This window comes from Silurus aristotelis (genome assembly GCF_946808225.1).
Source record: "Silurus aristotelis genome assembly, chromosome: 23".
Classification (NCBI taxonomy): Eukaryota; Metazoa; Chordata; class Actinopteri; order Siluriformes; family Siluridae; genus Silurus; species Silurus aristotelis.
In genome coordinates this window covers 4,218,893-4,231,192 of record NC_139596.1, presented here as the reverse complement: position 1 = coordinate 4,231,192, position 12,300 = coordinate 4,218,893, and the positions used below count along the sequence as shown (strand labels likewise).

General features: G+C 39.7%; 2 protein-coding genes across 10 annotated transcripts in view; both read left to right on the top strand.

Moving 5' to 3' along the window:
- The first annotated feature begins 407 nt into the window (after window positions 1-407).
- Window positions 408-5,969, top strand: ccno (cyclin O). The gene is made up of 3 exons (XM_083527499.1): window positions 408-871; window positions 2,126-2,311; window positions 3,620-5,969. The coding sequence occupies exons 1-3, from the start codon at window positions 662-664 to the stop codon at window positions 4,169-4,171; spliced, it is 948 nt and encodes a 315-aa protein (XP_083383625.1). The 5' UTR covers window positions 408-661; the 3' UTR covers window positions 4,172-5,969.
- Window positions 5,970-8,172: 2,203 nt separating this feature from the next.
- Window positions 8,173-12,300, top strand: part of smtnb (smoothelin b) — a 55,063-nt gene continuing 50,935 nt past the window's right edge. For 8 of the 9 annotated variants that reach the window (XM_083526318.1, XM_083526322.1, XM_083526317.1 and 5 more), the window contains exon 1: window positions 8,463-8,642. In XM_083526318.1, coding sequence (XP_083382444.1) covers window positions 8,592-8,642 — 51 coding nt within the window. In that variant the 5' untranslated portion in view covers window positions 8,463-8,591. Of the gene's footprint in view, window positions 8,643-12,300 lie in introns of all 9 variants that reach the window. The other variant, XM_083526311.1, reaches the window with a different exon arrangement.

Genomic DNA, 12,300 nt, shown 5'->3' with positions numbered 1-12,300 from the left:
ATTAGTTGAAAACATTCAAAGTCTTGAAAAGCAGCTGTTTTAATTCTAAACAATAATTAATATTAATTATACTAAACAAATACACAATAAATGAATACTGGGGGGAAAATAACAAGCAGATAAGGCTTAAAAGAACTGTGTGTGTGTGTGTGTGTGTGTGTGTGTGTGTGTGTGTGTGTGTGTGTGTGTGTGTGTGTGTGTGTGTGTGTGTACAGTGATTAGGTTTCTGATGATGCTTGGCTACACAACTAACTGCCATTTGATTTAATCGTTAGGCTGTGTCCCAACTCCCCGCTTGCTTCCTATATAAGCGCATTCCGCTGTGTGTTAAATAACAGCTACTACGCACTACGAAGTGCCCGAAGCGTTTGATTTGGGACACAGCCCCACCCCGATCCCGTCGCGAATATATGGGACGCTCCCGCCGCTCCCGCAAGGTGAGTTGCCATGGCGACGGCGCACACGTGGAGGCAATGCGCGCTAAGCGCCCCGGGAAGGTGACGTAAAAAATACTTGTTACGTCACAGTGTCCAAACCAAAGTCATGGTCTTTTTTTGGAGAGGTGTTTGGGGTGAGAGAAGAAAAAGTCAGTGTTGCGCCTCTGAGGAAAGAGAGCAGGTTTGGGGGAAACAGGGAGATGCAAAAGACTTAATATCGAGCGATGATGACCAGTGATTCAGGGTTTGAAGATGACATCCACACCCCCTCTTCATCTCAACAGCGCCTCAAGGGACCGGGGTCACGGGACCCTCCATACACCATGACACAGTGCCACGACCTTTACAGTGAATACGAGGAGGACCACTTCATCCACCAGAGGAACAAGCAGCAGGACTTTCTAGTTCTCAACTGTTTGTCTGGTCAAACACAGGTACCAGGTGTCCATCACCTTTCTCTTGATTGGTTCTTTATGAAGGACTGTGATCATGTCACCAAGGATGTTACAACACGATTTGGATCCCATTCTAGATCTGGAATTAGAATTCAACTCAGTTTAATTCTGTTTAATTGTTTTTTTACCATCAACATTGTCCCAAATCTAGAAAAACATCATAACATCATGAGTGGTGAAGTGAAGAACACTGATATCTCTTCACCTGTTAGTGGGTGGGATTTATTTATTAGGCACCACAGAGTGGTCTTCAATTCTACAGAACTCTAAAGAAGAAAGGGACAGCGTCCCACTGAATGCATCAATTTAGATATTTTCCAAAGCGAATCCAGTAAAATCATTGAAGAAACATTAGAATGACATCATTATTGAAATGGGTTGGTGTATAAGTGAAGTAAAACGCACTTTGTACATGGGGACATCTGGAAAATGATCAGATGTGAAGTCTGTAGTTCCTGAAGTTTTACTTTAACATCACCGTCCCACAGTGGGGCAGGAGGTAGCAGAGCCTCCTAACAGCTCCTCAGACCCTGAACTGAATACTGTTAGAAATATGGACCATGAAATGATTAGAATTTGTATTGATGTAAAATATTGTGAAAAAGATTTCTTGGTGCAAATAACAGGAATTAATAAAGAAAACCCCTTCTATAGGAAATTGAAGCTCAGTGGTGAAGATGTTGGCCTTCTGATTGAATGGTTGTGACTTCAAATCCATGCACCACCAAGCTGCAGCTGATGGGCTCCACACTATTGTTAACACACTATCACCTTTAAAATAGTCCCCAGTGCTCTCAGCGTTCCTGCCTCTTCTGGAATGTGTCCTTTTCGAAGCGTGTCAAACACCTTCTGCTATTCACACCGAATCTCTTTATTGGTGTCAAAACGCAGACCTTCAAGATAGATCTTCATCTCTATGTCCTTCCTCAACATGAAATTCTAATGCACGTAGTCAGAATAGCACCAGTTCCTGATGTACACAGGACGACACTGACTTACGTAGGTCGGTGCTCCCTGTGACTGTGCATGCAGCTTTCTGCTGCCATCTGTTGGCGTGTTACAAAACTAACCTGAAAACTTTTTGATACCACCTCCTACTTTTGACCTTTGTAGTAGAATGAAAATGACTGAAGAAAAGCCTGGGGGTTTTTTTTTTTTTTTTTTTTTTGTTTTATTGTTTATCGATTTCATAAAAAGAGTAAGTGTGTGAGTGTAATGCTGATGTTTCCACAGATAACTGCTGAGGCACGCTGTGTACTGGTCAGCTGGCTGATAGATATCTATAAATACTTCGATCTGACGTTCGAGTCCTTTTGCTTGGCTGTGAACATCATGGACCGTTTTCTGGCCACGACGGCGGTGGCGTCAGATTGCTTTCAGTTACTCGGCGTGACGTCGTTGCTGATTGCGACCAAATATGTGAGTTCTTGTTGTCACATAGTAAAAGGTAGATAAAAGTAAAGCTAGGTATCCTCCCACAGCGTCCTTTAACCTGAATACATCAGGCCGTTGCTGTACATTAATACGCAGTGTTATAACATGTAGCTGTGAGCACCACATTGAAGTTCTTTGATAAATCAATAAAAGTAACGAAAAGTATTAACAGTAGAATCAGTAACAAACTTATGTACTTGATTATTTTCCTATTATTTTCCTGAGCAGTCATACTTGTTAGGTCTAGAGGTTGCATTTCCTCTACCACAAAATGACGCAGAAGAAATGAGGCACCAAAATATTTTCGTGATTATTTTCTAGGTCACATAAAGATTTTAAAATATTTGTCATGCAAGCAAAAACAGACTGAGATGTTTTCAAGTTGCCACTAGGTTGTGCTGTTTCTCTTCTCCCAGAAAGCTGTGTAGAAGCAACACCAAAGACAATAGAAAATATTCTAATTGCAATACTATCAGAGTCCATCAGAGTCACAGTCTCACAAAGTGAACTGATTTTGATTTTGATTTGAGTTAAAGTAGAGATACTGGTAAAATATGACTCCAGTAAAAGTGCTCCTTTAAACGTTCACTTAAGTAAAAGTACAAAAGTATTTGCCTTCAAATGTACTTAAGTAATCAAAGTACTATGATTTATAATGGCTAAAATGTTCCTATTATCATTTTTATTACAAGACTCTTCACTTAATCAACTCAGTTTAAATTAATAGAATGATATTAATGAGTCAAACGCTGAATTATATCTATTCAAATTATCATGAGCCCAAAACATTCTTTTCAACGAAAACCGTGCAAATTGTCCACGGGTGTTGTGGCGACAAGTCAGGAGTTTCTTTCATCATTTATTCCTCTTAGAAATGTTCTGCTTGCTGTTGAACTGTATGTTGGTGATCAGTAGATACACCAAGCGCCAATCAAAACAAGTTTAAAACACCAACCCTGATTGGTGACTTGCTGCGTGTTTGACCGGTTACGTTTAAATCCACTCATAAATAAAAAGGAACGACTGATTTCCCAAAATGTAATTGATTAAAACGTAAGATATTTGATTTTGAAATGCAGTAAACTACAAGCAAAAGTCTCGCCAATTGGAAATTTTTCAATAAAGTACAGATACGTGAAAAGGCTGCTTGAGTACAGTAACATTCACTTTGTTACTGTCCATTACTGATTGTCTGGAAAGAGATAAAGAGTGGCTTTAAAATCGTATTGTGTGTCATTATGTATGGTGTGTGTGTGTGTGTGTGTGTGTGTGTGGCTGTTGTGCATCTCTCAGGTTGAAGTTCACTTCCCAGGCATTAAGCTGCTACTCTCGTTCTGCTGCGACGCCTTCACCAGAGAGCAGCTCTGCAATCTCGAGAGCCTCATCCTCATCAAACTCAACTTCCGCTTGGCTGCACCAACTATCGCCTACTTTCTCGACCACTTCGTCAATTGGGAGGTATCCAGAATCGAGGCCAGAATGGAGGACAAAATCCCTGAAGAAGGGAAGAGCTGGATGATCTGGAAAGACTGTAAAGAGCAGCTTTTGAATGTCGAGAGGTTTAAATATTTAGCGTTCAAAGTGTGTGAGATTAGTCTGGCGGACTACACTTTCAACAGGTACCAACCGTCTGTGATTGCACAGAGCGCACTGAACCTGGCGAAGGACCTGTTAAGGGAACAATTAAACAAGTCACCAATTCAACACGCCGACTCGGCACATACGTCAACAGACTTTCTCGGTGATGTAGAGAAAACCTCACAGAGTTTGGACGATCCGGATTTAATTCAGCAATGCACACATGAGCTCGGATTATTGGCATCTCTCAATAAGGAGTTACTTTAGGACATAATAAAGCTCTGATTTGCTAATGATTGTAATTTTCTGTAATATAACACACACACACACACACACACACACACACACACACACACATATACTGTATATGTCCATTTCCAAAGATCTTATAATATATGCATGTATGCAAATGATAATTGAATTATATAAATCTTGTTTATGAATGAAATTCAGCGTATTAATGTACAAAGCCATTGTTTTGTGATTGTGCGATGTGATTGCATCAAATGAACCTAAAGCTTAAAGAAAACCTTTAAAATCATATAAAATTGGTTAATTATCGGTCAATGAGCTTGAATAAAAGCAATTCGGTGATTATGAGGGAAAAAAAGTCATCAGTTATAGCGAATGAAATGATATGGATGATATGTATCATCCGGAAATCCTTCTTCTCCTCAGCATATATTGTAGTTTACAGCTTGTTGAGGCTGTTCAACTATTGTGGGCATATATTAGTTCATCCATCCCACACTGAACACCACAAATAGAAGAGATGGATTTGTGATTGTACTGTATTACTGACTTCACTGTTATTTTAAGGAAGCACTTTATTATATACACACAAGCTTTGTGGTCCACGAGGTTTTTGTAGACGCCACTGTAGAAATCATACAGTAGGATGAACATCAAGTCCTTGAATGTATAGAGAGAAAGACATACTGTTATTGATTTACATGGATATAGGATACTCCATGAAGATTATAGCATTATTATTTTATATTTAATTGACTGGTTGAATAACTTGAAAAAAATCGACCTTCATTTAATCATTTATCTCTGCGAAGGTCTGATTTGAATCTAACATTATTTACGAGTGAGGCAGAACCCAATACACGAAGGTGAGGGGTGAAGGCTTTTGTTTAATGGACCCACAGCGGGTCAGTACACCTGAGATTAGTAGCATTTCTTTCTCTTGAGTCAGTGTTGAATTTGGGCAGAAATAACTTGACAGCAAATCCTTCGACTTAAATGTCAAACGGCTTTAAGCTACAATCCACATGTCTGTTTGGAAAACAGTGTAGGGGTAAGTGAATTAGGAGAATGACGCAAAAGCCGCTCTCCCAGCAAATCAAGCAGCAAGAAAGAGACAACAGAGTAATATTTACTGACTTTTCCAGCCGTGCATGGCGCACGCAAACAGATGTTGTTTTATGTTCTGTAATTCCATTGTGAAACCACTGAAAGCAGATGTCTGATGAAGTCACGATCGCCTGGACTTGTGTTGGTTAATCCGGATATCTTATTTATTATACACGTGATGCAGTGTTTGTGGAAACGGGAAGGCGTTCTGAAAACAATGCGAAATATTCGTCTGATTTGCTAGATTATGCGTCCTGCTGTGTTTTCTGATTGCCGTCCCTTTCCCCACGCACATGGACGTCAGAAGTATTTTTTGTCTTTCCTCAACAGCCAGCAGAAGCTTACAATCCCACTTAGCTTGGGGATTACGGCCAGACTAAACTATTTTATTGTAAAATGGGCCAGTTTAACAGTGCACCTGTTTTCTGTACACGGTGGTGTTTAGAAAAAGATAACGCTGCCCAGGAATGTGTCCCAAATTGTATTTCCATTGCCATATTTGTCCTTAGTAGAACAAAGAGGTTAGTGCTAAGGTACAGAGGCTCAGCATCTAGATCCAGAGAGTGAACTTTATCATTCTGGCGTCACGATATGTCGGGTATCATTTACTTTCTCAGTGTTATTTTCTTGCTATAGGTCATTTCAGGACAGAGTTACTGGGAATTATGTCCACCTTGCTTTGAACGCTGAATAAAAAGAAATTTGATAATAATGTGGTGTGCTTCAATTCAATTCATTGTGATTTGTAGAGTGATTTTAATGCTGAATAATGTCTAAAAGCAGCTTTACAGAGATAAAAGTTATATTAAAAAAGATATGTTATATAAAATATTCAATAGTTTGTTCCTTATAATTGTAAGTTTATCTCTAATGAGAGAGCCAGTGGCGACTGTGGAAAGAAGAAACTACCTCAGAAGGCAGCTCGTCCTCACATGGGCATGGCACAGAATGTCCATTAATTACAGTTTCATCACTGTTGAGGTGTACAGTCCAAATCAATTCTCAGACTTCTTTAGATGCTCAGAAACTTTTCATGTGGAACCATCTTCAGCTGCACTCCAGAACTCCATCCAGAGGTAGACCATCGAGATGAATCAGGCAGATCCGAAGAGAAGAAAGGGACATTGACATGTTTCATAAATGTTTAAAGACAATGTACAATATGATCAGGGTCCACAGTCCACAATGTTTCCTCCATTTAACATTTTATTCATAGTCAATGATCGGACCACTAAAATGTAACTGCAAAATTATCTGACAGCATGTAAAAAACCAACAACTAGATTTCACGCTCTTAATTATATTATTTCCATTATAGTGTAAAGTAATGGGCAAATGTTTGTTGGACACTTGACCATAACACTCACAGTCATTGTGCTAATTATTTTGTACTGAAGACTTACCAGTCCACTTTGAAATAAGAAGTTTTTTTTTCATGAATTTGCTCAGCTTTGTGTATAAAACACATACAATGTGTATCCTGAGGCACCATATTATATCATATTATCATATCATCGTATATAATAACATCATAGTAGCACAACCAGATAAGGAACATCTGTACACCTGCATAAACCGTGCAGATACAGATCTGTTCCCATCAAACATGACGAGGAGGGAGTATGTGATTCCGTCAGTTTGACTACTGCCGTGTTATTAGACTAGGAATAGGACTGGTGTGAGTATGCAGGAATATTTTGGTGCGAAAAGCAAAAACAATCCACCGAGCAGCAGCTTTACTTGGGGGAAGGCCTCGTTAATGAAAAAACATCCACGGCCTCTTTAATGAAACAAAGGAAAATATCCAGACATACCAGTTTGAACTGACAGGAAGTCTGTGGTAATAAATAACCACTTTTTACAACTGTGGTGAGCAAAAAACAAACAAACTTAGAATTCACACCACAGCAAACTGCATATGAGCAGCACAACAGAAGCAGCCATTATCACACAAAGTGACTGTGACTCCTGCAGTTCAGCATCTGAGTGTTTTGAGCCTCACACAAGCACCCAACATTTAAACACACAACCTTCCATATAGAGGAGTAACATCTTTATCCTTTAAGCCACTTACAATGATCTAATTTATACTGTAGAACTGAGGGCCAAGGGCCTTGCTCAAGGGCCCAGCAGTTTCAGACCTGCTGATCAGCAGTCTTACAGCTTTATTATCATTGCAGATCTTTGGATAGATCTGTTCCATTCTTTCACCTGTTTGCTTTGTCTTTATATATATATATATGATAATTATCCGCTGTAGCTAAAAGAAGAAAAAGAAGAAGAAGAGAATATATGTATATATTATATGTATATATGTATATATATATATATATATATATATATATATATATATATATATATATATATATATATATATATACATATTTATATGTATGTATATATATATATATATATATATATATATATATATATATATATATATATATATATATATATACATACTGTAATTCTTTTCAACATTGTTTAGTCTGATGGTATCTTAAGTTTGCAATCTAGCAAATCAGTGTTGATTTATTTATTAATAGAGACTCAAAACACTTTTGCAAGTCGCTCTGGAGAAGGACAGGTATTTTTTAGACAGATCTTAGATATGGTCTGTCCTGCATTTTTTTTTTTTTTTTTTTTTTTGACTGATCCTTGATTTAGGTCCTGCATCTTAGATTTGATCTGTCCTGCACATTTTATTTTACACTCCCCAAATCTCCCACAGCTCACGTGCTTCCAGTTCACTATAACGATAGGAGGCGACAGGCGCACGCGCTGCTTTTGTCCACGCGCTAAAAAATTCAAAGAGTGAACCACTCCTGCTCCTCGCCTTCCTATTGGTGGAGAGACTCGGGGGCGGGGCTTGTGGTTAATGATTCACGTGGAAGAAAGACTGAATCAGTCGGATTGTAGGGAGCGGAGGAGAAGCGCTCAGTCCTCGAGAAGAACCAAACCGATTATTTACATTTTCTTTTGGATAAATACAGTCTGGAGGTGTTTAAGACGCGGTTTATATAATAATAATAATAATAATAATAATAATAATAATAATAATAATAATAAAAAGAACAGAAAGGTAGTTATTCTGCGGTATTGTGTATTGATGAAGGTCCTCAGCAGGTGGGAGTGTTGTGGACTGGAGTGAGGTTTCACACAGAAGGACCGTTACTGAGGAACATCTTTGAGGAACATGGTGGACTTTCTGCCTTTCTCCTGCTATTGCTTGAGTCTTTTTCACGTTCAGAAGAACTTCTAAACCCCTGTGAAGCTCTCAGCAGAAAGTTTTGATCTCAGGACGTGTTTGTTGGTGTGGAAGTTCACCATGACGGATCTCAGGTACTCCAGTTTGGATGAAACTGCTCTTCAGAAACTGGTGAGTTCCTCTTCATCCTCACTGTGCAGAAGTTTTACACACAACACTTTTATTCTTTATTTACTGTAAAAACAGTGACCGGATAAAAAACTTCACACTGGATTTGAGGATGTTTTCTTAGTGGTCCATCTGAGACACTGCAGTTCTGTTCAGAACAAAGTGGAGTTTAACACACATTGGGGTGAAAAAAGATAAAAGATCATTGTTTTTATAATAAAAGCTTCTAGATTTTTATTTAAATAATATTTTTGCTGTCAGACAGTATAATAATGCACTGATTATCACATCAGTGGTAAAATGTGAGAGAGGATGTGAGTCACTGTGGTCAGTGGGTGTCTGAGATAAACTGGGGTGTGTGTGTGTGTGTGTGTGTGTGTGTGTGTGTGTGTGTGTGTGTGTGTGTGTGTGTGTGTTTATGTGCTTATTATATTTATTATATGATATCATTATGTTTAGACTTTAAAGGGTAAACATTGTTTTCTTGTGCGATGGAAAAAAAAAAAACGCTGGAGAAAAAAGCTGGACTTTGACCAAGTGCACACCTGTACACACACACACACACACACACACACACACACACACACACACACACACACACACACACACCTGAACACACACTGCCACCCACTTTTATCTACACTGCCACACACCTGCAAACAACTATACACACCTGTACTCATTGACACATGCAGCTACACGTGTACACACTGCTGATCATTACTACACACACCCCTGTACACACACCGTTACACACCTACACAAACCTGTGCATGCTGCCACACATCTATACGCATCTGTATACACTGTCACACATCTGTAAACACTGCCGCACATCCTCACACACCTCTTCATACCTCTACACACCTGTACACACTGCCACACACCTGTGTACACACCTGTAACACACTGCTACACACCTTTGTACACACCTCTACACACTGCCACACACCTGTACACACTGCCACACACCTGTGTACACACTGCTAAACACTGATACAAACCTGTACATGCTGCCACATGCTGCTACACACCTGTATACACTGCAACACACCTGTACACTCACCTGTACACACCTTTCCTATTCACACCTGTACACTCACCTTGACACACACACCCGTACACACCTGTTACACACCTGTACACCCTGCCACATATCTGTACACATACTGCCACACACCTTTACACCCCTTTTCTATACACACCTTGACACTTACACAGCTGTTACACACCTGTACACACACTGCTACACACCTATACACACCTGTACACCCTGCCACATATCTGTACACATACTGCCACACACCTTTACACCCCTTTTCTATACACACCTTGACACTTACACAGCTGTTACACACCTGTACACACACTGCTACACACCTATACAGACCTGTACGCACTGCCCCACACCTTTACACTCCTATCCACACCTCTACACACCTGTGCACACCCGTACACACACCTTTACACTCCTATACACACCTCTACACACCTGTGCACACCCGTACACACACCTCCACACACACCTTTACACTCCTTACACACCCTTAGACACCTGTTACAAATGCTGCCATACACCTGTACACACACTGCTACACACCTGTACAGACTTGTACACACTGCTCTACACACCTGTACACACGCTGCCACACACTTGTTCACACACTGCTACACATTTATACAGACCTGTACACACTGCCACACACCTTTACACTCCTGCACACAAACTACTACACTCCCATACACAGCTACACACACTTGTACACACACACACTGCTACACCCCTGTAGTCACTTGTACACACACTGCAACACACCTATACACCCCTGTAAACACCACCTGCATATCAGCTGGACAGTAAAATTACTCACTACCTTTATATAAAGGTTCAAACACACACCTGGACAATGCATTTATTTCTGAGACTTTATGAAGACGTGTCATAAAGTCAGAAACGAAATGAAAAAATTGTATTGGTCAAAAGTTTTTACGCAGGAAGCAGGTGAATATTTAATCTCAGATGATTTCTGAATCTGAGCAGGTTTTTCCCAGAGAAGTTGGATAATCATTAAAATGACAAATTATTTATTTATTTGTTACTTTATAAAAAAATAGGACTGTTTTTAATATGTGTAATATTCAACCGGTCTCGGTTTGAGTTTTTACTGAACAACGTTTTGGGCAAGTTTCTGGACAAAATACCAGGAAGTTTGATTCCAGATAGGGTCCCGCTATTGCCTGAGCATGCATGTGTTGTGCAGCACTGGGGCGCGAGAGCAAAGATGAGTGTTGATACGGGCGTTCGTGTTCAGAAAGGCTTTTACGTCAAGATCTCTCTGATATCGTGTAGACGGGAACAACGCTGTGGTCCATAACCTCTGTTGACTTTGTTATTATAAAGTTCCTCTGAATTCCCATGAATACGCTGAATAAAGGCGATTCTCTCTTTTATAAAACGGCAGAAACTAAAGTGAAAGACTGCGACGGACAGGTTTTTATTCCCACGTCACGCTCGGGATCCTGTGAGTGAGTTAGTGGGGGAAAAAAAGAAAACCAGATACTTCAGTGAAAGGTGGCAGACAGGTTGTGAGGAGCTTGGGCATGTCCTGTAAACTAATGTTTTTTAATGTTTGACTTCCTTTTAAGCAACACCTACATCCCCTGACTCCATCTGTTCCACTGTAATACGATGCTGTAGGGTTGGCGATGTTAGACTGGTACACTAACCATGAAATGGAGTGAGTAATTTTCCCATGAATCTAGATTTGATTTGCAGTGGCGACATAGTGAGTTTTAGGATTTGTACGGTGTTCGCAGTGCACTGGTTTACAGTAAGTTTGCGCGTTTACGTGGCCTACAAGCAAACAAACAAATGAATAATTTAGTCGCTTAATGTTCATCAGGTACATTATGTACCTCCATAACTGAGGCAGATGCGATTCGCATACGATGCATAGGATATGACGACACATTAAACAATAGGATACATTAAAGATGCATATGAAGCAGCTCCAGATGTGATATGATTCACCCCCCATTACAATGCAGTGCGATATGATTCAATGGAAAAAACATGACGCGCTGCAGTTCATTATGGTACAGATAGTTAGCTTTTATTTCTTTGGTCCAGACGGACAGCAAATCATTAATTTACTTCAAGTGCCTTCTGACTCCTAACACATGACTTTTTCACAAATTGGCCTCTGTAGAGCAAAAAAGATGAAATAAAACCAGACGTTCTTTTCCTGTTCTGTCTCCAGGAAGACGCAGCTCTACCTCTGCCATGTTAATCTGTATTCTATGTGACACTCGGGACACGCCTCAGTCTCTGTAGTGCTGTGAAACAGTTTAGCGAGGAGAAATCAATCTACAGCGAAAATATCGGTCACATTTACGGTCAATTTAAAAATAATAAAGGTGTAGCACATCCAAAAATTATATATAAACAAATTGTTTTATTAAACTGTTTTTAAATTGATGCAATCTTGGTTAACCCAGGTGTCTCCAGTGTACTATATACACAATATGGACAAACATTTTGGGACTTTTCCAGCCATATGTGATTCTTCCCCAAACAGTTCCCACAACGTTGGAGGTACACAGTTGTGTCTTTGGATGTGTAGCATAAAAAAAATATTCCCTTCAATTGAACTAGGAGACT